Here is a 27,582-nt window from a genome sequence, read left to right on the forward strand (position 1 = left end):
AGCTGCTCCTCTGTTGAGAAGGCAAAGGAAACAGAGGTGAAAGTTCTGCTCTTCAGGTGCTCTCCAAGGTCATGGTTGGCCAACTCCATCTAGCACAGCAGGTGGGGGGCCCCGTTAGCAGGAGATTTCTCAATTTGGGAGAGATTTATGTATGTGTGGTCATGAGCAGTGGGGTGGCCTAGTGGCGAAGACACTCGCCTCCCATTTAGAAGGTTAGAGAGTTTAATCCTAGCTAGTGGCAGATGTTTGTCTCCTAGTACACAAAGAAGAAAAAAAAATATCTACTGTGAACTCCCTATGGTGTCAGGAAGGGCATCCGGCTAGTAAATGCTCAACTCCATCCATTCACCCTGACTATACTCCGAACAGGGACTACAAGGCCGTAAAAAGATAATTTCTATGTATGTTAGTCATGCAAGTATGGAGTTTGGAACCATAGTTGGTTTAAATCCTGGTTTGATAGGTGAATGTAGCACATCCAAGTTTTAATAGATAAATAAATTGTAAATAATGTCTCATTTCTTAACAAGGGACTTAGCACTTCGATTTTAGAGACCTGCTTACTGGATACTAGCTACACTAACAAACACTTTCCTTGTCTATAGATTGCAATCAAGTCTCTTTTTTTGCACGAGGAATAGATTTAATTGTTTAAATAGCTTTAATCTAGATCCCAAAGAGCAGGGGTCTTCAAACTTGGCAGCTTTAAGATTTGTGGACTTGAAGTCTTTAAGACTTGTGGACTTCAAGTCCACAAGTCTTAAAGCTGCCAAGTTTGAAGACCTCTGCCAAAGAGTATGGAAAGGGGAGACTAAATAAAACAATCAGCTACTTCTTCATTCCATAATTGCATCTGCTCCAGTTTACTGTGCTACATCACATCTTGTTCTAAGAAGTGATTCACACCCCCATCAGTCACCAATGAAGTGCCCCAATTGCTTCTATTTTAAAAAAGGGATGGCATGACAAGAATCAGAACTGGAAATTATGTTCACCATCTTCCTACCCCTTGCTCATTTCAAAGACGGAAGGGGAAGCACTATCGTTTAAGCCAGGGGTCTCCAACCTTGGCGACTTTTAAGACTCATGGACTTCAACTCCCAGGATTCCCCCAGCCAGTTGGGGAAATGGCTGCGTTGGCTGGGGGATTCTGGGAATTGAAGTCCACAGTCAGCATGGCTTGAGGAGAGGCTCCTGATTGGTTGGCGGGAAAGGAAACAGCCAGCAGAAAGATGGTGATTTCTTTCGATGCCTGTTGCAAAAAAAACACCAAAAAACAAACAAACACTGGTTTATATTCAGGGAAGTCCTAGAACAGAACAGAATAACAGAGTTGGAAGGGACCTTGTAGGACATCTAGTCCAACCCCCTGCCCAAGCAGGAGTCTGTAGGAAGTTAGCACGCACCCCTCTCCCAGAAGAATGAAATATTCTAGGAAATATTAAAAAGGCAGAATATGATACCTCCCTGCATGAGAAAAGGAGAACCGTGCTCTTGGAAAGCAGCCCCACCTTTGTTAATAGCCCCAGAAAGACTAGGCCATCTTATCTACAAGACAAAAGATTGGACCATCTTATCTACAAGACAAAAGACTGGGCCATCTTATCTACAAGACAAAAGACTGGGCCATCTTATCTACAAGACAAAAGACCTTCAGCTCCAGGGTGATAGGATTAGCCCTCACTCAAGATCCAAATCAGGACAAAGCCATTAAGCCATAATAGGAATTGCCCAAAGTCCCTTCATTACATCACCCAGCAAGATTCAACCAAGCCTGGGACTCAAGACAACCTACCAAGTTACCCCCGCATGGCCCCATGGGAGTCTGACAACCAATCAGAAGACATTTCTTACAAAGGAACAGGAAGCACGTTCAAAGCCCAAGAGAGGGTATAAATCTCTCTCTCTCTCTCTCTCTCTCTCCCTCTCTCTCTCTCTCTCTCTCTCTCTCCCTCCCTCCCTCCCTCCCTCCCTCCCTCCCTCCCTCCCTCCCTCTCTCTCTCTCTCTCTCTCTCTCTCTCTCTTCCATGTGCTTGATTGCCCAGGACCTCAAGACCATGTGGTCCTGTCCACCATTAAACCATCTTTCCAATCAGCCTCCATGTGCCCAGGGTCTTTCTTCCCACTTGGAACTGAACCCAGGTGGACATTTCTTCCAACAAGACCCTACTACACCATTACTGACAAATGGCAGTGCAGTCTCTTTCTGAAAGCCTCCACAACTTCTGAAGGCAACTTCCGTTCCATTGGTGGATTGCTCTCATTGTCCTAATCCTGGGGTCGGCAACCTTAAACACTCAAAGAGCCATTTGGACCCGTTTCCCACAGAAAAGAAAACACCGGGAGCCACAAAAGCTGGGTGGGCGTGGCCAACTCGATTTCACTCACTTCCACCAGTCACATGACACCCCTTAGCCACGCCTACCCAGCCGGTCATTAGGGCAGAGAACCGGTTGTTAAAAAACACCAGGAACCACAAAATCCTTTTGACATCTCTCCCCTCCCCCCTCCCTCTCTCCCCCTCTCTCTGTATCTCTCTGTCTCTCTCTCCCCCCATCTCTCTCTGTATCTCTCTCTGTCTCTCTCTCTCCCTCTCTCCCGCTCTCTCTGTATCTCTCTGTCTCTGCCCTGGCCGCTTCTCCATCCCCCACCGTCGCCCTTACCTTCTCAGGCCAGGCGAGGAGTGACTGGGAGGGGAGGGCGAGGGGTTGGGGCCAGCCAGTTGTGGGATCACCTGACAGAGAGCCACAGCATAGGGCCCAGAGAGCCACATGTGGCTCCGGAGCTGCAGGTTGCTGACGCCTGTCCTAATTGCCAATGCTCTCATCAATTCCAAGCTAACACAACGAGATGCAATGCTTTAGAGCGGGGATATTAGAAGGACCTTCCCCTTTTGATCCAAGAGGGACTGGACAAAATTGTCACCAGCTCCCAGGTATGCCCACTTGGCATTGAAAGTTGTGTGGGTAGACGAATCAGGAATCTGTCTGTCTTTGCTTACAATCCAGTTTGGGGGTGAACCTAACCACCAAGAAGGAAGAGGTGCATGTCCTTTTCTCTATCCAGTCTTTTGCCTTTTTCTAATATTAGGATAAGGAACGCGGTGGCTCAGCGGCTAAGACGCTGAGCTCGTCGATCGAAAGGTCGGCAGTTCAGCGGTTCGAATACCTAGTGTCGCGTGACGGGGTGAGCTCCCGTGACTTGTCCCAGCTTCTGCCAACCTAGCAGTTTGAAAGCACATAAAAAATGCAAGTAGAAAAATAGGCACCATCTTTGGTGGGAAAGTAACAGCATTCTGTGTGCCTTTGGCGTTGAGTCATGCCGACTACATGACCACGGAGACGCCTTCGGACAGCGCTGGCTCTTCGGCTTTGAAACGGAGATGAGCACCGCCCCCTAGAGTCAGGAACGACTATAGCACATATGTGCGAGGGGAGCCTTTACCTTAATATTGGGATATTTTTTTAAAAAATGGAGACAAGGAAAATGTTTCCAAGCAAATGCTTAAACAGGGATGCTAGCCAAATCTGTTTGGAGGATTAGACCCAAGGCAAAAACTAATAGCTGCATTCAAATGCAAGACAAGGGAGGGAGGGAGGGAGGGAAGAGGGCCTGGAGGGACAATCTCCTGCAAAGGGATTAGAGTCTGATTAGATAGACCGGGGAGGGGAGGAGGGGGGAGATGGGGGAGGGGGTGCCATTGAGATTTTCAGGAGGGGGAGGGGTAATATAAAGACCCTTCATACAGCTCAGAGAGAAATCAGCTTCCATCCTGCCCTGTTTTAAGCTGCAGGACATCAGTAAAGCAGGAAGGGAACCTGGGCTGCCAAAGGTGGGTAGGGGCATCACACTGGTAGACAGCCCCTCGCTGCTCATTCTCACCCCCCCATCTGACCCCCTCCCCATGGAGAGAGTGGAGATACTCTCTCTCTCTCTCTCCAAGCGAGTCCATCATCAAGACACCTTCTGTCAACCTTGAAACTGACAGTTGGATTACAATGGCCATCAAATCAGGACCTCTGGGTTGGGGGTGAAGGATGCTGCTAGTCCAAGGGTCCCAGCTTCAAAGGGCGAGCAGAAGGAAGGAGGTAGATAGGTAGGTAGGTAGGTGAGGAAGGAAGGAAAAGAGGGAGGGAGGAGTTACGTAGGTGAGGGAGGGAGGGAGGAGGGAAGGAAGGAGAAGAGGAAGGAAGGAAAAGAGGGAGGGAGGGAGAAAGGAAGGAAGGAAGGACAAGAGGTAGGGAAGTGAGGAAGGAGGGAGGGAGGAAGGGAGGGAAAGAGGGAGGGAGGAGGTACGTTGGTGAGGAAGGGAGGGAGGGAGGGAGGAGGGAAGGAAGGACAAGAGGAAGGGAGGGAGGGAGGAGGAAAGGAAGGACAAGAGGAAGGAAGGAAGAAAAGAAGGAAGGAATGAAGGAAAAGAGGGAGGGAGAAAGGAAGGAAGGACAAGAGGTAGGTAAGTAGGTAGGTGAGGATGGAGGGAGGGAGGAAGGAAGGGAAAGAGGGAGGGAGGGAGGACAAAAGGTAGGTAGGTGAGGAAGGTGAGGGAGGGAGGGAAGGAAGGACAAGAGGAAGGAAGGGGTAGGTAGGTGAGGAAGGGGAGGGAGGGAGGGAGGGGAGGAGGAGGGAAGGAAGGACAAGAGGAAGGAAGGAAGGAAGGAAGGAGGGAGGGAGGGAGGAGGGAAGGAAGGAAGGAAGGAAGGAAGGAAGGGAGGGAGGGAGGGAGGGAGGGAGGGAGGGAAGGAGAGAGGCTGGCTGATGGATCTCTGACCCAGAGCCTCTCTAGTGGGGGGGGGGGGAGGAAAGCGCAGGAAATGCCGTTCTGCGCAGGCTCTGCTCTTCTCTCCCCCTCTCCCCCCCCTTTGCAAAGCCTGACTAACTGCAGCTTCGGGGGCTGATCCGAGCCAAGGGCTTCTCTGCCGTGTGCCGGGGGGGGGGGGCGGGGGGCGGAGGAGATCTGAGCAGATCGTTGCCTTCCTTTAGCTGAAATGCCAAAGCCAGGCGGTTCATCTCATCCCCGGATCTCCCTCCATCACCCCGGGATTTGCCTTTCAGAGAGACGCTTTCTCTCTCTCTCTCTCTCTCTCTCTCTCTCCCAGCCCCCCACCCCCCCCAATCCCAGCCCAAGAGACCCTTCCTCTCAGCCCAGCCGTTTCTTAGCAGAGAAGAAGAGGCTCCCCATCTCTGGAAGCCCCCTCCCCACCCCTTTCCCAAGCCACACGTGATCCCCCTTCAGAAACGCTTTCATCCCCAATAAAGGCCGCTGTGAAATGCACGGGTCGGTTGCAATCGGAGGCCAGATTTCTCCAGGATCCGGATCTTGGTGTTATTTACTAATCTTCTTCCTCTCTTTCTCTCTCTCTCTTTCTCTCTCCCACCCTCCCTCTCTCAAGCTGGAGCCGAAAACACCGCCCCTCCGGGAACCGCTCTCTTCTATTTCCCCCTCCCCAACGCAACTCCCCTCGCCCTTAAGGCATTTGCAGCCTGATTCTTCTGTGGTATATCAAGGATAAGAACCCAGTTATGCCAAGGGGTGGGGGTGGGGTGGCGAGGGGAGGGGAGGGGTTTTAAGCATAGCCAAACTTGACAAGGGACCCCTGGAACTCTTAAGGCTGAGCAATCTGAAACCCCCCCCCCCACCTGCCTCAAAGGTAACCAGAAGGGCAAGACTAGAATAGATAGATAGATAGATAGATAGATAGATAGATAGATAGATAGATAGATAGATAGATAGATAGATAGATAGATAGATGATAGATAGATAGATTTAAAAGATGGCTTCCTTGAAAACAAAGCAGAGGAATTCCTGAAGATATCAAACCTGCCCCCAATTAGTCTAAGATAGGGGGGTGCAGGAAACCCTCCCCCACTTTTCTCTCCTGCCATGCCTGGACCTCTAGGAAACGGGGGCACCACGCCATCTGGAGCAACTTGGCATTCCCCGCTCCCCAAGACCTCCAGCCCCCTTTCTTTGCACGCACCCCACCTCCCCACCCCCACCCCGATGTGCAGAGACCCTTCCCCCCGTGGCTCGGCCAGGCGAGACCCTGTTCCGCGAATTGCGCAGCCCCCCCCCCCCCACACACAGGCCCACCTGAAAGGGGAAGGATGCCCAAAAGTTCGTGGACCCCCCTCCCCGCGGGGCGCCCTCCCTCGCTCCCTTCCATCACCCCATTCCCGGGAGAAGGGGAGGGGGCTTCGCAGGGCGCCCCCCCTCTTCCCCTTAGGATGGCCGGGTCCCTCACCTTGGCCGTCCGCGCTTTCTCCGCTGCTCGGCCCCCGGCCTGGGCGGGTGGGCGCCTCGCCGCCGCTCTCCCTGCAGCCGACCTCTAGTTCCCCTCCGCAGGCATCGGCATCAGCACGGGGGGGGGGGGGCTGGCACAGAGCGGGCGAGGCTAAGCAGCGGCTCTCCTCCTGCGGGGACCCCCCGAGCCGGGCGCAAGAGGCGGATTCAGCGCCTGCAGCCGGCCGCCTCCTCTTCCTCCTCCTCCTTCTTCTTCCCCATCCCCGAGGTTGCTGGGGCTGGAATAGGTGGGGAGGGGGCGAAGAGCCGCCCCTGTGCCCAGCCCCGCTAGCAGCCGCCCCAAACCGGGCTGCAAGCCGGCTCCTTCCTCCGGGGGCTCCGCCGGCAAAGCAGCGCGCAAGCTGCGCTTCCAGCTCCAAGATCCGCGGCGCTTGCAGTTAAAGGGTGCGCGGCTGCTACTCCCGAGGGCGGGGGGAGGGGGGGGGAAAGAGAGGGAGGTTTGGGGGTGGGGTGGGTGGGCTCTAGCGACAGTCGCCTGCCAGGAAAAAGACCCTCCTCTCCGCTCCTCCTACGGCTACAGGAAACCCACCGGACACAACCCAGCAAGTTTCTAGTCCCGAAGAAGGTCTGCGGTACCTTAGTTTCCCCTCTGCTTACAGAGCTTGGAGGGATGCTTGGGTGTCCAAGCTCAAGGGGCGCTTGGGAGGAGGGGGGGGAAAGACTTCTAGGGGTCGGGGAGGGGTCGTGAATTTCCAAAGCGCCCCCCTGGGGGCGTGGGGGGGACGGAGGGAAGAGAACCATGCCTACCTTCTCCCGGCTGTATCATGCAGTCGTGGGTTTGACAAGAGGAATGGTGATCTTATTAGGCCCCGTTCCCCGCTTGCAAAAGTTGATCTCCAAGCGTTATCCTGGCACCCTGTAATTATGTTCGGCTTTGAAATCTGGGCCGCCGTTCCCCGGGATTGGGGCCCCACCTGTAGGGCAGAAGGACAAGAGCCGATTTGCCCCCAGACAAGCAAGACAGGACCAGCAGGAAACGGCCTCTGGGTCCTGCCGTGGCTTTAATCCAGGTGTTGCCCAATCGGAGGGGGGGCGGGAGGTGAACTTGAAACGGTGAAGGTGAAGGAGAGTCAAGGCCAGGACCGAAGAGCCCAACTGGAGCTGTTGGGAGACCCAGAAGACAAGCGGAGCTTCCACGGGGCTGTTGCAGCCCCCAGACCACACCTGTGGGCACCTGTGTCGAACTGGGACTGGCAGCAGCCCTGATTCTATGTGAGTTGTGGGGGGGGGGGGAATGGGAGCGGTTCCCTCCGCTTTGTTATTGGGACCGATTTGAGCCTTGAATCCGGATTCTGATGGACAGAGACCAGTGCTGAAAGGAGAGGCTGCCTGCGAGCCCTTGAAGGGCGTGGGAGGAAGAAGGAAGGTATCAAGCAAGAAGGGGAAGGGAGAGAGACGGGGGGGAGAGAGAGAGAGAGAGAGAGAGAGAAGGGGGGAGAGAGGAGAGAGAGAAAGGGGGGGAGAGAGAAAGAGAGAGGAGAGAGAGAGAAAGGGGGAGAGAGAGAAAGAGAGAGGAGAGAGGAGAGAGAGAGAGAAAGGGGGAGAGAGAGGAGAGAGAGAGGAGAGAGAGAAAGGGGGAAAGAGAGAGGAAAGAGAGAGAGAGGAAAGGGGGAGAGAGGAGAGAGATAGAGATAAAGGGGGGGAGAGAGAGGAGAGAGAGAGAAAGGGGGGAGAGAGAGAGAGAGAGAGAGGAGAGAGAGAGAGAGAAAGGGAGAGAGAGAGAAAGGGGAGAAAGAGAGAGGAGAGAGAGAGAGAGAGAGAGAGAGAAGGGGGGGGAGAGAGAGAGAGAGGAAAGGGAGAGGAGAGAGGAGAGAGAGAGAAAGGGGGGGAGAGAGAGGAGAGAGAGAGAGAGAAAGGGAGAGGAGAGAGAGAGAGAGAGGAGAGAGAGAGAGAATGGGGAGAGAGGAGAGAGAGAAAGGGGGGAGAGAGGAGAAAGGGAGAGAAAGAGAAAGAGAGAGGAGAGAGAGAAAGGGAGAGGAGAGAGAGAGAGAGAGAGAGAGAAAAGAGGAAAGAGAGGGTGGAGGGAAACAGGAGGAACAGATGCCAGGAAGCTCTGTGTCCCCTGGTGGCCGCGGGTGGGATTTCCTAGACCAGAATAGTCCTTATTGGCCAAAAGGGATGGATTTAGCGTGATCCACTTTTTAAAAAATCTGGTCCTTTCAACCAGCAACGACAAGGGCTTAGCAAAGACAGGATGATCTGCTCTGTTTGAAATTAAATTAAATTAAATTAAATTTTGTGAACTTGTATTTTTTTAAAATAACTTTCTAAATGGTTTCTCCCCCCGCCCCTTTTCTTTGACAACATATGCATTTCTCTCATAATCTCTTGTGTTTTGTACAGTTTATTTTTTTTCCTCCCCTTTTCTGTTTATTTATTCCATTCTTTTAAAGGGAATAAACCAAATAATTGATGGTTGTTGGAAAAACCAGGATTAGGTTAACGGAGGCAATGCAGTAAAAACCAGGATTCTTCACTACGGACCCCCCCAAGGCTTAACTCGAGATTTAAAGCATAACTTTCTTCAAGCCTCTGCTGACCCCCGTGATGACATCACGCCCCCCCCCGCCGCCCCGAGGGTCTGGGGACCAGAGGTTGAGAACCCACTGCAGTAAACCATGGTTACAAAACCATATTGGCTTGGATCGCACTCCAAGCCCCATCCCAGTCAGTCCCAAGACGTTTCCACACACTTTTTAAACGGGTTGAGCTGGAACCCGGAGGAAAATTTTGAACAGAGAGCACCACCCTGTAATATGACCCACATTTTTCAGGCAACCGGTGGATGGAACAGAATAGAATAGAGTAACAGAGTTGGAAGGGACCTTGGAGGTCTTCTAGTCCAACCCCCTGCTTAGACAGGAAACCCTACACCACTTCAGACAAATGGTTGTCCAACCTCTTCTTAAAAATTTCCAGTGTTGGAGCACTCACAACTTCTGGTGGCAAGTTGTTCCACTGATTAATTCCTCCTTAATTCTAAGTTGCTTCTCTCCTGGATTAGTTTCCACCCATTGCTTCTTGTCCTGCCTTCAGGTGCTTTGGAGAATAGCTTGACTCCCTCTTTTTTTTTTTTTTTTTAATTTGATTTATATGCCGCCCTTCTCCGGAGACTCAGGGCGGCTTACAGTGCGTTAAGCAATAGCCTTCATCCTTTTGTATATTTATACAAAGTCAGCTTATTGCCCCCACAAACTGGGTCCTCAATTTACCTACCTTAGAAAGGATGGAAGGCTGAGTCAACCTTGAGCCTGGCGAGATTCGAACCTGCAGAAATTGCAGGCAGCTGGTCTTAATAACAGGGTGCTTTAGACCACTGTACTACCAAGGCTCTTCTTTGGGGCAGCCCCTGAGATATCGGAAGACTGCTCTCATGTTTCCCCTAGTCCTTTTTTTTCATTAAACTAGACATGCCCAGTTCCTGCCACCGTTCTTCATATGTGTCGGTACTGTACTCGAGTCCCAGAAAGGGATAAGGAGTTTGGCGTAAGCAATCCCGGGAGTGGGAATCCAGAATCCAGACTCTTGAGATATCTGGCACTGACATCTGAGGTTACCTAATTTGGATCACGAAACATCTGCGAGAAAACCACCAAGGTCAGGGAGAACCAAGGAGCCCTCAAGCAAGAAAGGGGGGAGGTTTATGAGTATAGCTGTGGTGGTTTTAAGGCGATTAGGGAGGGTGGGATCTTATCTCCCCTGCACTGCCTGGAAGGGCGGGGGGGCTCAGGAATTATGAAATACCAGGCCGGGAAAGGAGAAGAAAGCTCACTCTCCCTGCATAATAAAGTGAACTTCAACAGAGCTCAGATCGCCAAAGTTGTTTTTCCATCCATTTCTGACTGGCCAGGCTAACTGACCTCTCTGCCACCTCCGATGCGTTCCTGCTTCGCGGCCTGGGCATCGGTCCAAACTATCCTTCCGAGGTTTCCCCCAAAATAAATTCTATTCGGATGCTATCCCATGCCTAAGCCCGACCTGACCAGGGGAAACTTTAAGATCACAGGCAGTCCTCGGCTTACGGCCTCAATTGGGCCCCAACGTTTCTGTCGTTTAGCGAGACATTCGTTAAGTGAGCTTTGCCCAATTTTACGAGGTCGCAAAAAGAGGATCGCATGACCTCTGCAACCGTCATAAACCTGTTTACGACGTCATAAACATGTCTGAATTTTGACGTGACCACGGAGAGGCTGTGACTGTCGTGTGAAAAAGTTCCCAAGTCCCTTTTTTCCCCAGTGCTGTTGCGACGTCAAATGGCCACTAAATGAACTTTGGTTGAGTCGAGGACCTCCCGCACAAGGAAGACTGTAGGACACAAAACTTGGGTTTTGTTGGTGTGGCTTTATTTCTGAATGTCAATACAATGTAAACTTTGTGAGGCGGGAGCTGGAACCCCAATATGGGAGATGCCCCTTGGCAAGAATTTAATTCCCTTTTTTGTTCTTTCCTTCCTTTGTGACGCAGGAGGGATTACAACACAATCCCTGTGACGACTGTGGGAAGGAGACTTCCCTGCCCCGAAGACAACAAAAGGATTTTTTGCCAAGAAGGCAAAGCAGCCGTGGATTACGGAGCAACAGTGAGGACAATGGGCTCATCAGCGCCCTCTCCCCCACTCCGGGAATAGGGGCCGGTGACGGAGAAGGGCCCCCGAGTCACCCTGGGGGGGGATGCTCTGGGGTAGAACCCCCTGACTGAGGAGGGTTTCTACGAAGAACAGGGTGATGGGCAAACCAACCGAAGAGATGGAGATTGATATTTTTTAAAGAGTCTTGCACAGCACCAAGTCGGGCTGACCAGGAGTGAGATCAAAAGAACGAGACTTCCAAGGTGGGAAGTTAGCTTTCTTGGAAGGATCGGCTCTTCAAATACGGCCAGGTAGATGTCGTGTGGTCAGGAGGCTCCGAAGCATAGATCTGACCCAACCTCCGTTTCCATCTCAAATCGGTCCCTTTCCCGAGGAGCTGCTCTAAAGCTGGCTTCCCTTACCAGATTACCCCTTTCCGAGAGGTCTGGAAGCAGATCCCAGGTTGAAGGGAGCCGACGAAGGGCTTTTGAGGGGTGTGTGTGTGTGTGTTTGTGTATTTATCTCTGGTATTTGTGCATTTACACATCTCTGGTGTGTTTGTGTATTTATCTCTGGTATTTATCTCTTGCTCTCACCTCCATTCAGGATAAAGTCCATTTTGGCAAGGAGTCCAATTTGCACTGGCAAATTCGGAAGGTCCAACCGGAGTGTGTGTGTGTGTGTGTGTGTGTGTATGTGGAAAGACCCCGGGGTGTTGCTCAGGAGGAAGAGGAGGAGAAGAAGCAGCCTCAGAGAATCTGAATGCCCAGTTCCTCGGCGGTCTTCTGCAGCCTGTCCATCACGTTCTCCTCCGGCTCGGGAACAAGCCCGCTAGGCACAACTGCCCGGCTCTCGGAGGGGGCGTTAGCCATCACGTAGTAAACCGTCTCGTTCTCTCCGTGCTCGTTGGTCCTGTTGACCACCCGGATGATCGGGCTGGGAGGGGCGCTCGGATCACAATCCGGAGACTCGCCGGCACACGGTGGAGTAGAGCTGTCGGTTGGCAGGGCAGCTGGCAAGTCTGCCTCCCCCGGCTCCTCTGTTGGCGAGTCCAGGATGATGCCCTGTAAGCCGCCTTCCGACCCGGCCAGCACCACGCACTGGGCTGCGTCATCCAGAGATTCTCCCTGCTTCTCCCGGTCCTTCAGCAGCTGTTCGGTCAGTTCCACGCTTTCGTACCGCACCAGCTGAAGGCGCATGTACCCATCCTCGTGTTCTTTGTACCTAGGTGGAGTGGCAGAGGCTGAGATTAGCAGAGGATCAAGCCAGGGTGGTGGCTAAATCGTTGGCATCCCAGCACTATCGATTACGAAAAGCTGGTGAACACCCACACGCCTTCAAAGCTGCTAATACGCTACTTCTTCATCAAAGACTTGATTTGTCCAGAAATCTTAGCACAAGGGTGAGAAGGGGCTACATTTTTCTTCACCTTGCCTGGCATTTATAAAAAAAAAAAAAACATGAGAGGGCTCAACCAGGGGTGAAATGCTCCCGGTTCGGTCCGGATCGCCCGATCCGGTAGCGATGGTGGTGGGTGGTTCGGAGAACCGGTAGCAAAAATCCCTGCTCCCACCTCCATGCCCAGCTGAGCCGCGCAATCATCAGAGGCTTTCTTTATTATTTTTAAAAGTATTTTTTCTACAACCTCTTCGGCCGAAAAAATGCTTTTAAAAGTTAAAAAAAAAGAAAAAAAGCCTCTGATGATCGTGCGGCTCAGCTGGGATTGGTCAGAGCCTTTTAAAAGCATTTTTTCTGCAGCCTCTTTGGCCGAAGAGGTTGTAGAAAAAATGCTTTTAAAAGCCTCTGACGATCCCAGCTGAGTTGCCTGATTGTCAGAGGCTTTTAAAAGCATTTTTTCTACCCAAGGCTCTGACGATCAGGCAACTCAGCTGGGATCGTCAGAGGCTTTTAAAAGCATTTTTTCTACCCAAGGCTCTGACGATCAGGCAACTCAGCTGGGATCGTCAGAGGCTTTTAAAAGCATTTTTTCTACAACCTCTTTGGCTCAAAACCTCTTTTGCTTTTAAAAGTTAAAAAAAGAAGTTGGCCACGCCCATTCAGTCACATTACACAACCCCCCCCCCACAGCAACGCCCACAGAACCGGTAGTAACAAATTTTACCTTTCACCACTGGCCTCAACCATGGTGAAAGAGAAAAGAGAAATAATACCAGCAGCCTCATCTAATGCTTCTAAGAGCAGGGGTGTCAAACTCAATTTCATTGAGGGCTGTTATCAGGGCGGTGGTTGATTTTGGGGTGGGGGGTGGGGTAGGCGTGGCCGACTGGGCGAGTGTGACCAACTGGGTGGGCGTGGCCAGCTTGACGCCACTCCCCAAACTGCTGGCATGTTTCCTCTTCGCACTGGGTAGACCAGGTCAAAGCAACGCAACCTTACATTTTCCAGGATGGCCCTGTGGGCCAGATCTGACCACATCGCAGGCCGGATCTGGCACCCCTGTTCTAGAGGATCGGAGAAAGGGTGCCAGCTATCTTCTTACACACCCTTCTTCCAATTCCTGCAGGCTACACTTCTAGATCGCTCTTCTTCGCCGCTACTCGGAAGAGGTCACAAACTTTCACACTGGGAATGTGTCACAAATCACTCCAGCTTCCCTTTGATACAGAGACAAGCCACCAGGAGATAATAAGAGACAATTATCCAGCCTAATCAAACCTCCTGGATTTAATCAACCACAAACGTTTTCTTTCGTAACTCTGCTGCTGATTTGAGGACAGCACAATTTGCTTCGGGGATGCTCGGAGAAACAATCTGCTTCTTCCGAAAATATCCTGGCTTGTCTCGTTAACCATGTTAGGAAATGGCTATTACCTAACGGGTTGGGTTGGCAATATATATAAACCATCAATGCATGTTTGCAGTCAAAATGTATTGTATAGCTTTAAGACTGTAATGATGTATTGCATCATACGGTATTCTGATTGGCTAGCTCTGTAGCCAATGTACTTAAGAGGAAGCTTGAATCATGGCTTATTGTTCTTTTTACATTATTATTGCTACCTCTGCTCCTCTCTGCCTCTTCTCTCTGCATGGTCACTGCTTGATCATTGCTACTTGTTGTTTTCTACTGTTTTACTGATTGTTTACTGCTGTACTTGTTCCTGTTTGCAACTCTAAAAGGAACTGTTTTATTGCATATGACTACAACAACTGGTAAGAAGACTTTGTTCTTGGAATATCCTTGGATTGACATTTTAATTATCTTTGTATGTGTATGACCTGGATTGTTTATTGGACTTTGCTTTTTCCTAAAAGTAAAAGAATATCACAACTCAGTGTGTCTGTATTGACAGTGCTTATTCATAATCACTCTCAGCCGTTTCTCATGTGCACACCCTTGCTACTCAAGGGTTACTTTGCGCATATTCCTCAACAAACCAGTTGGAAACCAGTTGGATTTTGAGCTAAATTTCCAGCTGTCCTGAAATTTATAGAATTAATTCTTTGGAGGAATGTGAAGAGAAGACTATGAAATCCCCTCCTCTCCTTTTCCTTTTGAGGAGAGGGGCTGAAGTGAGAAAGTGAAACTGATCAGCAGAAGGCCTTTGGGCAAAGAAGTCTTCTGCTAGCAGCTTAACAACAAGTCAGTTTCTCCCCGTCAACTGAAGTTCGTGCCTTCTCAACAGCGTCACAAAACCACCAAGAGCATTTCAGCCCTGCCCTACCCTGGTGTACCTGAAACGAGGATGACCTGATGGCCACTTGAACTGGTGCTTCTTCCTGAGGTGGACTGTCAGGTTGTTCCCGCGCGTGAAGCATTTGTCACAGACGTGGCACTTATACCTGGGCTCTGAATCGCCCTGAGGGAGGATGGACAAGGAGAGAAAGAAATGGTTAGACGGGCATTTTCTCTACCTACGGGTGAAACTCCGCGACTTGAAGGAATCCAGTTTTTGCTGTTCTGTTTGTAACGCAACTCTGTAGGTTCTGTAAACAATAAATTGGATTCCTAAGTAGGAAAATAATAATAGGAATAATAACACGACACGTTGAGTGTTATGAAACAGCAACACTTGCCTATCCCAGGTTCTTGAGAAGGTCCGAGTGAGTAGACAAGTGCCAAATCAAGTCTAAACATCTGGCTGACTGTGCAAACAGCAACAGCAGGAGGAGGAGGAGGAGGGGAAGAAGAGGAAGAGGAGGAAGAGGAAGAGGAAGAAGAAGAAGAAGAAGAAGAAGAAGAAGAAGAAGAAGAAGAAGAAGAAGAAGAAGAAGAAGAAGAAGAAGAAGAAGAAGAAGAAGAAGAGAGGAGAGGAAGAAGAGGAGGAGGAAGAAGAGGAGGAGAAGAAGCAGCAGAAGCAGCAGGAGGAGGAGGAGGAGGAGAAGAAGGAGAAGGAGAAGGAAGAGGAGGAGGAGAAGGAGAAGGAGAAGGAGAAGGAGAAGGAGAAGGAGAAGGAGAAGGAGAAGGAGAAGGAGGAGGAGGAGGAGGAGAAATTTTGAGAGCTGGAGGAACTCAGAATTCCCAGAAGCATCAAAATTTTGGAAACTCCCTTGATATTTGTACGGAGGCAATTCAGACAAAACGAGCAGATGTCACTTTGCTTTTTCTTGGGAAACGAAACGGTTGCTGCTTCGGCTTCTAATCTGCTAACCCAAGCCATGTCTGAAGAGTCCTTCTGCAAAGCTTCTGTAACCACCCTGCTTTTTTTCCCTTCAAACCAGACCCCGCCCCCCCTAGGGCTCTGGGACCCCCCCCCGTCCGCTTCCTTCTCACCTCATGAACCTTTTTGTAGTGCAGTTTGATGGAGCAGAGGGACCGGGCGCTGAAGTCGCAGGCTTCAAACTCACAGCGGTAGGCTGGCTCTTTGCTATGCGTGTCCAAGTGCTTCCGTAGATCGATCAGATTCTTACAGCTGTGGACGGATCATGCAAAGAGAGCGTTTTAAATCCTGCCACAAACAGGACAGGTAAGATGGCAGCAATCAGAAGTCATAAAATGCACACTCCCCTTTTCGTGTTCTTTGCCATAACATTCTGGCTATTACCAAAAGCAGGCCAGAGTTGTCTTTTCCTATCACAATGACATTTTACACCATGACAAATCCTCTTGGTACAATCCACTTGATACAATCAAGATCAAGGGAGGTACTAACACCACTCTATAAAGCCTTAGTAAGACCACACCTAGAGTACTGCATCCAGTTTTGGTCACCACACTATAAAAAAGATGTGGAGACTCTAGAAAGAGTGCAGAGAAGAGCAACCAGGATGATTAGTGGACTGGAGGTTAAAACATACGATGAACGGTTGCAGGAACTGGGCCTGGCTAGTCTAGTGAAGGGAAGGACCAGGGGAGACATGGGAGCAGTCTTCCAATATTTGAGGGGCTGCCACAGAGAGGAGGAAGGGGGTCAAGCTATTTTCCAAAGCACCTGAAGGCCAGACAAGGAATAATGGATGGAAACTGATCCAGGAGAGATTCAACCTGGAAATAAAGAGAAATTTCCTGACAGTGAGAACAATCAACCCATGGAACAGAAGTTGCCTTCACAAGTTGTGGGAGCTTCTTCACTGGAGGCTTTCAAGAAGAGACTGGACTGCCATCTGTCAGAAATGGTGTAGGGTCTCCCTGCTTGGGCTAGATGACTTACAAGGTCTCTTCCAACTCTGATAATCTGTAAGTAGCTCTACAAACCCTCTGAGTGGGACAACTGCCCAACAGCTAACCTCACCATAATCTTACCTCTTCTGCTGAATCCTACAGGAAGTCCGCTCAGAGTTATGACAGCCACACTGGCTGGAGGATATTGGGAGATGAACTTCCCAATTCTTAAAGTTGCCAAGGTTGAAAAACACGGGCGCCTCGTTTCATATATATTGATTTCATCACTGTAATGTATGTCACCCTGAGCAAGGCTTCGATAAAAAAAAAAAAAGGCCACAACGGGTCTAACAAAAAAAGTCCTAGAAACGGTAGCTATTTAACCCAAACGTCCTTTGAACTAAACTGGTGGTTTGCCTAATAATTCCACATTTCATTGGTCAGCAGGAGAGAGGGTTTTATAAAGCAATGGCGATTTTGTAATTGGGAGCTAGGCACCAGCTACAATTAAGTCACCGTAATTTGTAAACTCTTAAGGTAGCTGCTAAACCACCTATTTTAGTGGCGAAGAATCAGCAGAAGGATTTGGCTATGGCGGGGGTCAGCAACCTGTAGCTCTGGAGCCGCATGTGGCTCTTTGGGCCCTCTGCTGTGGCTCCCTGTCGGGTGATCCCACCACTGGCTGGCCCCAACCCTCGCCCTCCCCTCCCAGTCACTCCTCACTTGGCCTGAGAAGGTAAGGGTGACGACGGGGGATGGAGAAGCTGCCGGGACAGAGACAGAGAGATACAGAGAGAGGGGAAGAGAGAGACAGAGACAGAGACAGAGAGAGAGAGACAGACAGACAGAGAGAGAGAGAGAGACAGAGAGAGAGAGAGAGGGTAGGGAGAGAGAAAGATCAGAAGGGTTTTGTGTTTCCCGGTGTTTTTTTTAACAACCAGTTCTCTGCCCTAATGACAGGGTGGGTGGGCGTGGCTAGGGGGGGGTCATGTGACTGGTGGAAGTGGGTGACATTGAGTTGGCCACGCCCACTCAGGTTTTGTGGCTCCCGGTGTTTTCTTTTCTGTGGGAAACGGCTCCAAATGGCTCTTTTGAGTGTTTAAGATTGCAGACCCCCCTGGGCTAGGGGGAACGCTCTCCTTCCCGAGACCCGGCCCAGCGCCATCTCCCACCTGGCCTCTGGGCTTACCTGTGGTCACAATAGTTGCACTTGTAAGGGCGCTCCTCGCTGTGCCTGAAGCGGATGTGGTTGCGTAGTGAGGAGGGTAGAGGACAGGTCATGTCACAGAGGGGGCACTTGTAGTGGTTGACTGCTCAGGAAAACAGAAACACACACGTAAAAAAAGGTCATTCCCGAAGGGAAAGTTCACCAAGAGGAGAGAAAAGGAGAGGGGTGGGGGGTGGGGAAGCTTCCTCGTGGCATCTTACCGTGATTTCTCATATGATCCCTCAACAATCTCTCTGTGGCAAACCTTTTGGAGCAGTGAGAACATTGGAATCGCTGTTCTGTGAAGCAGAGGCAGAAACTAAAGGACACAGCTCATTTGGAGAGAATCTTTATCAGCAACTGCTTAGCACAATTCCTCCTTAAATTCATTATAGTTTTAACTAGGAAACAGCATTCTAGTGCAGGGGTCGGCAACCTTAAATACTCAAAGAGCCATTTGGACCCGTTTCCCACAGAAAAGAAAACACCGGGAGCCACAAAAGCTGGGTGGGCGTGGCCAACTCGATGTCACTCACTTCCACCAGTCACATGACACCCCCTAGCCACGCCTACCCAGCCGGTCATTAGGGCAGAGAACCAGTTGTTAAAAAACACCGGGAACCACAAAATCCTTTTGACATCTCTCTCTCCCCTCCCTCCCTCTCTCCCTTCCTCTCTCTCTGTATCTCTCTCTGTCTCTCTCTTTCTCTCCCTCCCTCTCTCTCTGTATCTCTCTGTCTCTGCCCTGGCCGCTTCTCCATCCCCCGCCATCACCCTTACTTTCTCAGGCCAGGTGGGGAGTGACTGGGAGGGGAGAGCCAGCCAGTGGTGGGATCACCTGACAGGGAGCCACAGCAGAGGACCCAAAGAGCAGCTTGCAGCTCTGGAGCCGCAGGTTGCTGACCCCTGTCCTAGACCAACCCTAGTCCAAAAATGCTAGAGGGTTCCTGGAAGCCGGGCATTCAGACAAATTAGCCATCAACGGGCACACTGAGATAAACAGCATCTACATACCATTTAAGAGACAATTAAAAAAAAATCTAAAAAGGAAACAAAACAGACCTAAACACCTCCTCGCCAGCAATTAACACCCAAATGAGCAGAGATTAATATCAAGATGAATACCACGCCAACAATCAAGCAGGAAACAACAGGCAAATCAAGGAATTTCCAAGAAAACAACACTCCCGCCAACACCAACTGGGCAAGCCGCTTGTAAATAAGCAGAGAGCAAAACCTCCTCCCTTTTAGCATCGATGATGTAACCTAGTAATGAAACGTCTGCAAGAAAACAGCCAAGCTCTGCGAGTACCAAGGAGCCCCACAATTTCCTCTCTTCCAGATGTCCACTTCCTTCCTAGGGCTTGTAAGTCAAATCTTAACCAGATCCAAACTCATGTTGGTTGACCACTTGTACGGTTCTGGGCTAAACGCGATGCTGGAGCTCAGGTACTCACGTTCTAAAGCTGTTTGTCGGCGGATGTGATCGAAGAACTTGGTGTTGTTGGAGAACATGCCACCACAAGTGGGACATGCCACCACCTTCTCCTGGGTGTGGCTGCGCAGATGTTCCCGCAACTTACATCGGCCTTTGAAGGTGCAGTCACACTCTGGAACAAAGGAAGACAATTCTTGAGTGTTCCAGGCTGGTGCAAGCCAAAAACTTGTCTGGCATGTTTTGGCTTATTGCTTTGAGCTTGGCACGGAAGAGTCCTTTAGAAACTCTGGGATTCTACGTTAGTTTTTTTTTTTTTTTTTTAATGGGTTTTCAGGAACTGCTTCGTTTTTTTTTATCTGCACGAAAAGGAGGAGGAGGATTCTCCCCTCATAAATTGCCTAGCAGTCACAAGATGAAATGTTTGTGTATCTTTTATTTATTTGCACTGAGGTAAGTAACATTTTACTGGGGAAAACAAACAGATGATAAAATGTGTGAATCATGGAAGTAGTATTTATAGATCGTATTTTTTAAAAATGCACACCCAGTACTTTTTTAATGCAATGTTGTATATGTATACAGACAGTCCTCAATTTATGGCCACTATTGGGAACAGAATTTCCATGGCTAAGGAAGGTTGATCATGTTACTGTGAGGATGGTGCAGTGGCCGTAAGTATGAGGCCCAGTTGTAAATAATTTTTCAATGCTGTTGTAACTTCAAATGGACATTAAATAATTGTGTTGACTTAGTCACTTGGGTTATTATTCTATAGTATCCTATATAAACAATTGCTACCAACCTGCTTTCCATTGAGGACTTGTATACTGCACCAGTCAAAAAGAGGGCTGGGAAAATATCTATAGACCCCTCGCATCCTGGGCATAAACTGTTTCAACTCCTACCCTCAAAACGACGCTATAGAGCACTGCACACCAGAACAACTAGACACAAGGACAGTTTTTCCCCGAACGCCATCACTCTGCTAAACAAATAATTCCCTCAACACTGTCAAACTATTTACTAAGTCTGCATTACTATTAATCTTCTCATCGTTCCCATCACCCATCTCCTCCCACTTATGACTGCATGACTGTAACTTTGTTGCTTGTATCTTTATTATTTATATTGATATTGATTGTTTCCTGATTGCTTATTTGTACCCTATGACTATCATTAAGTGTTGTACCTTATGATTCTTGACGAACGTATCTTTTCTTTTTATGTACGTTGAAAGCTTATGCACCAAAGACAACTTGGCCAACAAAGAAATTCTATTCTATTCTATTCTATTCTATTCTATTCTATTCTATTCTATTCTATTCTATTCTATTCTATTCTATTCTATTCTATTCTATTCTATTCTACTCTACTCTACTCTCCACTCCATTTATTCTATTCTATTCTATTCTATTCTATTCTATTCTATTCTATTCTATTCTATTCTATTCTATTCTACTCTACTCTACTCTACTCTACTCTACTCTACTCCACTCCACTCCACTCCACTCCACTCCACTCCACTCCACTCCACTCCACTCCACTCCACTCCATTTATTCTATTCTATTCTATTCTATTCTATTCTATTCTATTCTATTCTATTCTATTCTATTCTATTCTATTCTATTCTATTCTATTCTATTCTATTCTATTTCTATTTCTATTTCTATTCTACTCTACTCTACTCTACTCTACTCTACTCTACTCTACTCTACTCTACTCTACTCTACTTTATTCCATTCCAGTCCATTCCACTCCAATGTTTTTCTTGTTTAATTTTGCCTCAAGACTACAGGAAAAGTTTGAGCAGTTAAAATAAATAAATAAAAGGTTCTATGATGCACGATCAATTCTTACCTTTCCAACCACAGAAGACCATTTGGATCTCTTTTCCAATTGCCTTGTACTCTGCGCAGAAGCTGTGGTCTTCCACGTGCCTGTAGAACCATTCGGGGTTATCAAAGGCTCGCTGGTGGGGAGACAAAGTAAAGGAAGGATATATTCTGAGCTCACACCCAGTTTATCAGCCAATAAATAGACCCATTAAAGCAGGGGTCTCCAACCTGGAGTCATGAGCCATGGTGGCGCAGTGGTTGGAGTGCAGTACTGCAGGCTACTTCTGCTGCCTGCCGTTTAGCAGTTCAAACCTCACCAGGCTCAAGCGTCAGACCTTCTTTCAGGCCTGCCACAAATTCTACTGTGGGAAATTGGAAGGGGGGAATTATATGGAGTGAAGATGATATGTAGTCAAAATAACATTCTTTCCAGAAAGTCAAGGCCATTGTGCCCTGCAGCTGTGCTGAGAAGAATGAGGAGCTATCTTTTGTTCTGGAGGGTATCTGATTGGTTTGTGTGATGGGCATGTGGGTGATGGGCAAGGACTTGAACTTCCTTTTGGGTGAGGAAAACCCGGAAGCTCTCAGATTTGGGTTTTCCCAGATGTGCCAATATGACATCTCTAATAACAATTAGCTTTGAGGAAACTCAAGCCTCGGAGTTTGATTTCTTTGGGAGTGTTACTTGGAAGCCTGACATTAAGGTTGACTCAGCCTTCCATCCTTCCAAGGTGGGTAAAATGAGGACCCAAAATTGTTGGGAGCAAGATGCTGACTCTGTAAACCACTTATTGAGAGGATGTAAAGCAGTATATAAGTCTAAGTGCTATTGCTATTGCCAACTTTACGTTTTAAAGTTGGAGACCCCTGCATTAAAAGATGTTATTCCTGTAAATCAATATTACACTTTCTAAAAGCTTAATAAATCCCATCCAGGAGCTCTGCATACACATGGAAGTTTATACACACCCCACTCCACCCTGGGGGAGACTTAATCTTTACAAGATGGCTAACAATAATCTGTGTCCTCCTTAACATGGCTCCATTCACTAAATTTCTTGTGAGATAATCTCAAGGCATTCCGCATTTTCCTGTTGGCACACAATTTTACACTTCCCTGGAGGTTTCAACCAGAGACCTGGAATGGGGGAAAAAGGGGGAAGCTATAGTTTCAGAAAAAGGAGACACAGTGGCCCAGTGGCTAAGACGCTGAGCTTGTCGATCAAAAGGTCGGCAGTTTCGGCAGTTCAGTGGTTCGAATCCCTAGCGCCGCATAATGGGGTGAGCTCCCATTCCTTGTCCCAGCTTCTGCCAAACTAGCAGTTCGAAAGCACGTAAAAAAATGCAAGTAGAAAAATAGGGACCACCTTTGGTGGGAAGGGAACAGCATTTTGTGCGCCTTTGGCGTTGAGTCATGCCGGCCACATGACCACGGAGACTTTGGACAGCGCTGGCTCTTCGGCTTTGAAACGGAGATGAGCACCGCCCCCTAGAGTCGGGAACGACTAGCACATACAGGCGAGGGGAACCTTTACCTTTACCTTTGTAGTTTCAGTGGTCAATTTCTAAAATGAATACAGGTAGGCCTCAACTTACAACAGATCATTTAGTGACCATTCAAAGTTACAAGAGCACAGAGAAAAGCGACTTACAAAAGTTTTTCACGCTTATGACAGTTGCAGCATCCTCAAGGTCACATGACCAAAATTCAAATACTTGGCAACTGAGTCACTAGCGAAGTCCATGGAAAGGTAGATTCACTTAACAACCTTGTTTCTAACTTAACAACTGCAGTGGGTCACTTACGGTCGCAAAATGGGGCAAAACTCATTTAACTGTCTCGCTTAGCAACATAAATTTTGGGCTCAATTGTGGTCCTAAATTGAGGTTTAGGTTTAGGAATATCATACTTATATGCTATGGACTTTCCAGAGATTAGTCCTAGAGATACAATTATGTTTATTAAATAGCAAAAAACAATATTCCAAGCATTTTCCACGGGCACACCATTTTGTACATGTTTCAGAACAATGCTTCTGTAAATTCAAATTTAAACTGGGAGCGGAGTGTTCCGAAAACATTCCTGCATTGTTTTCAGGATAATTGAGAGGGAGAAGTGAACATGTTTGCATAATCTCTTCAATAATTTATACAATTCGTTTTGGTCTGATAAAGCAATGTACTTAGGTCCATCCCGCAGTCATAGCAGCACGCCAAGAATCTGTCTGAACCTCAGAAGCTGGTTGTGTATCCTTGCACTGTGCAGTGGACACACTCAACACAATAAGTCTAACAGAACTGCCATTTTGAGCTTCGGCTTCATTCTCGCTTTGCTAGATGCCAGCCTGCCATAAACTAAGGGGGGGAAGGAATTGCTGGGATCCTAGGGAAAAGGGGAAAACCAAAACTACTCCTTGTGCCATTCTGAGACATCAGCTCGTGGTGCTAAGGCCAGAGGCCTGGGAGGAGAAATACCACAGCTAATTATCTATATAATTAGACAGATAACAAGGGGGAGGAATGGCAAAAGGGAAGGTTAACTAGGAAACCTTCTCATGCAAACATTAGTTCTGGCTTCGCTGTATGTAACCACTTGGTCTTTAGTAAAAGTATGCCTTTCACACAAATGGAGTCCAGAGTCTTTCTTTCCTAAGGATCCAAGCCAGGGCAGGTGTGATAACCTCACTGGGAAAAACCGCCCATCTTCCCCTCCCATCTCTCACCTCACAGTATTCCCAAAGACAGAGGAAGTTCTCTTGGATCTCAGGGATAATGTTCCGGCTCTGGAAGTCCAGCTGGCAGGGAGTCAAGTCAGACTGGCTCTGTAAGACGTGGAGGCCCCACTGCTTCAGCTTGGTGTGGTAACAGTGGAAGTAAACATGGCGGACGAGCTCCGCAGAACTCTCGGGGGAACAAAAGCCACATTCCTGCCAGAGGCAAGTGTATTCTTCTGGGGAGGGAAAAACAGAAAGTTCATAGAGACAAGCACGAAGCTTATCTGCAAGAGACAGACTTACATTACGAATTTCTACTTAGTAATGGGTCTTGGTCACCCTCCCATTTCTGGATGAGATTTTATAAAACAGAAGCTCTTCTGATTTAACACTAGAGCTTTTAATTAAAAAAAGAAGGCAGGGAAAGTAACTTTCTCAGACTTTTCTCAACTAACCGCCTCTTTCTTTAGCTGATTCATGCTCTCACTAACTTTTCAAATCCAGTTTAGCTTAAGCCTGCCTTCTCCACGCGTCCCTTGCCTACAGCAATTCTCACCCTTCGCCTGCTTCAATTTTACACTGACGTAAGTTAACTAGGGCAGTGAAGGAGCTGCAACTTCTCCCTTGCAATTCCAGTGGGAGCTTTGGGCAAACCCCGGTGGCTTACAGGACTCTCTGCAATAAAAAAGACCAATAGGCTGGCTGCCTGGCACTGAACCAGAAAGGTAATTTAGAGGAGATGGGGTTTTCTAATGAAACCAATCCATTCTTTTAACGAGGAGGAGGAAGGGAATACAGAGAAGCAGTGTGCCAATTTTCAGAGAGGAACGCCACGCAGCTCATATTAAAAGCAAATAAGAGCCACAGCGATGTCCAAGGAGGTCAAAAAAGTCAGAGCGATAGCCCCAGCCAGGCGATCAAAGCCCCAATCCTTTTTATCTGCATCACAGCTCGACATCCTGCAACCCCTCCTAGAGGTCTCTGCTGCACTGAGAATCAAACCTGCAGAAAAAACCATGGCTACCAACCTGCTTTCCATTGAGGACCTCTATACTGCACAAGTCAAAAAGAGGGCTGTGAAAATATCTACAGACCCCTCGCATCCTGGACATAAACTGTTTCAACTCCTACCCTCAAAACGACACTATAGAGCACTGCACACCAGAACAACTAGACACAAGGACAGTTTTTTTCCCAAACGCCATCACTCTGCTAAACAAATAATTCTCTCAACACTGTCAAACTATTTATTAAGTCTGCACTACTATTAATCTTCTCGTTGTTCCTATCACCCATCTCCTCCCACTTAGGACTGTATGACTGTAACTTTGTTGCTTGTATCCTTACGATTTATATTGATAGTTTCCTAGTATGATTCAATTGCTTTATTGTACCATATGACTATCACTGGGTGTTGTGCCTTGTGATTCTTGACAAGTGTATCTTGTCTTTTTATGTACACTGAGAGCATGTGCACCAAAGACAAATTCCTTGTGTGTCCAGTCACACTCGGCCAATAAAGAATTCTAATTCTATTCTATTCTAACCTGCCCTGCGTGGCCCTTACCAAGAGAATCCATTTCATTGTCCTCCTCCTTGCTCTGGAGATGCTGCTGCAGGTGCTGCGAGACGTGTTCGCAAAAGTCTTCCATCTTCGAGGCCACAAAGCTGCAGATTTCCCATTCACACTGCAGGACCAAAGTCTCTTTCTCCCCCATCTTCCCAGGAGGCATGGTCACAATCCTGCAGGCCAATCGGAGAAGGGGGGGGGTCTCTCTCACATCCCGAAGGAGGTCTTCCGTCGCCTTCCCTCCAGCCTCGGAAAGGAGTTGATGGGAAGAGCTGGAATTCTGCCCAACGCACCTCCCGACTCCAATTATCCTGTGGATTTTACGGTCTTTAGAAAAGCATCCTCATCCAATTCCGCAATCTCAAGGATTTGCTGTGCGAAAGAGCTTCAGAGCAAGCTGCCTGCAATGAATTTCCAGCAAAGTGACAACGAACTTCCTTCGGTCCAAAGGGCAGGGCAGGCAGTAAAGAAAAAAAAAGTATATATAAATGCATATACATATATTGTAATATATTGCATCTTATCCTATACGGTGCTACATATATATTACCTCTTAAACATTCTATAGACCCGCCGTGTATAGTATAGACAATATTTACACACACAATGGTATGGGTGGATGGATAGAAAGAGAAGATAGATAGATAGATAGATAGATAGATAGATAGATAGATAGATAGGTAGATGATAGAGCTAGATAGATAAATATGAGAGATGGATGGATGGATGGATGGATGGATGGATAGATAGATAGATAGATAGATGATAGATAGATAGATAGATAGGTAAGTAGATGATAGAGCTAGATAGATAAATATGAGAGATGGATGGATGGATGGATAGATAGATAGATAGATAGATAGATAGATAGATAGATAGATAGAGATGATAGAGCTAGATAGATAGATGCATAGCGATAGATAGAGAGATAAATGAGAGATGAGATATAGATTGATATAGATGATAGATATAGATGATAGATAGATGAAAGAGATAGATATAGATTGATATAGATTATAGATAGATGATAGATGGATGATAGATGAGAGAGAGAGAGAGAGAGAGAGAGAGAGATGTAGAGACAGACAGACAGAAAGACAGACAGACAGACACATACATACATACTTACAGAGGGAGATAAAAGAAGGGAGAATATGTAAATTTATTTTACCATTTTACCATTTTTGTGGTTTTTGTAGGCTGCCCAACGTCTTCTGGAACAGGCAGCCATACCAAATCAAGTACAAATCAAATTATAAAGTACCATATTACTATAAACACGCAAATATACATGCTATATAGCATAACATAATGGACTATATTTTACATATACAAAGTTGTCAATATTATATAAAACAATATAGAATGATGATCTCCCTTCGCGTTTTTACCCATTGCTGGTGTCATTTTTTTTGTGTGTGCCCCTTCTGAGAAAAATCAAGCGCCTTCCCCGACCCGGAGTCCTCCAGAATTTAGCTGGACTTGGGTTCCCCTAATCCCCACCAGCTCGGCCAAGGCCGGGGCTCCGCGCAGCTTGAAAGGCCCCCCCGGCCATCGTCTGAGTCGCTCCCTCCCCGGCGCCTCGCCCTTTCGTGCGGCGTCCATACACCCACCAGGCGGGACCGAAGAAGGGTCCCCGCTCGAGACTTCCTTAGCCGAAAAAACGGGGTCTGAAGGAACAAAAACGACCTCCGGTTCGGGGAGCCAAGGCTCGGGGGCACCCACTAGGCCGCGTTTCCATAGTTACCGAGTGTTTCCCGGCCGGCCGGCCGATGTCCGATGCGACGATCCTTCCCCCCCAACAACCACCACCTGCGCGCCAGCCAATGAAGGCGCCGGGGGCGTCCGAAGCAGCCAATGGCGTGGCGAGGGGAGGGCGGGACTTAGCCTGCCTGTCAAAACATAAAGAGAGCATCGCGGTGTTAGGTCCGACAGGGAACCGAAGGTTCTTGAGGAATGGTTCCGGGTTGAATGGGAAACCTGAGCATCCATTTAGTTTGGAGACCCAGAAACCAAAGATTAAGAGATAATAAAAAGATGGAGAAAAGTGTTTTGTAGTCCAGAATTGTTGTAGACTTTGGTGCAAGCTACAAGGCTCTTCCCACTTCTTCCCTTGCCCCATACCGTTCCTACAAAGGGTGGAATCAAGCCAATGCAGAAATGATAAATAAAACAATACTTTTATTAGGCATATTAGAAGATCATCCTTCCAAACATCCCTGGAGAATGTTCAAGCAATTCTGGATCAGGACCATGGTTTTTAGTACTTGGATAGAAGACAATGAAAGTTGCATTGGCTACAGTAGAAAGGGTTTTTTTATTATTATAATTTTTACTATTCAAATTATATGCTGCTGCCCATTTTGCCTAGGCTTGACCTCACTTG

The 27,582-nt window shown here is 48.1% G+C and overlaps 1 protein-coding gene across 1 annotated transcript; it reads right to left on the reverse strand.

Moving 5' to 3' along the window:
• Positions 1-10,641: 10,641 nt before the first annotated feature.
• On the reverse strand, positions 10,642-26,906 carry HINFP (histone H4 transcription factor). The gene is made up of 10 exons (XM_070952238.1): positions 26,810-26,906; positions 25,194-25,633; positions 23,636-23,862; positions 20,935-21,046; positions 19,096-19,248; positions 17,860-17,937; positions 17,621-17,741; positions 15,604-15,742; positions 14,565-14,689; positions 10,642-12,092 (listed from the first exon to the last, which is right to left on the reverse strand). The coding sequence occupies exons 2-10, from the start codon at positions 25,357-25,359 to the stop codon at positions 11,618-11,620; spliced, it is 1,596 nt and encodes a 531-aa protein (XP_070808339.1). The 5' UTR covers positions 25,360-25,633; positions 26,810-26,906; the 3' UTR covers positions 10,642-11,617.
• Between the last annotated feature and the right edge of the window lie 676 nt (positions 26,907-27,582).

This window comes from Pituophis catenifer, unplaced genomic scaffold (assembly GCF_029215685.1).
Source record: "Pituophis catenifer annectens isolate HBS135680 unplaced genomic scaffold, rPitCat1.0.hap2 SCAF_12, whole genome shotgun sequence".
Classification (NCBI taxonomy): domain Eukaryota; kingdom Metazoa; phylum Chordata; class Lepidosauria; order Squamata; family Colubridae; genus Pituophis; species Pituophis catenifer.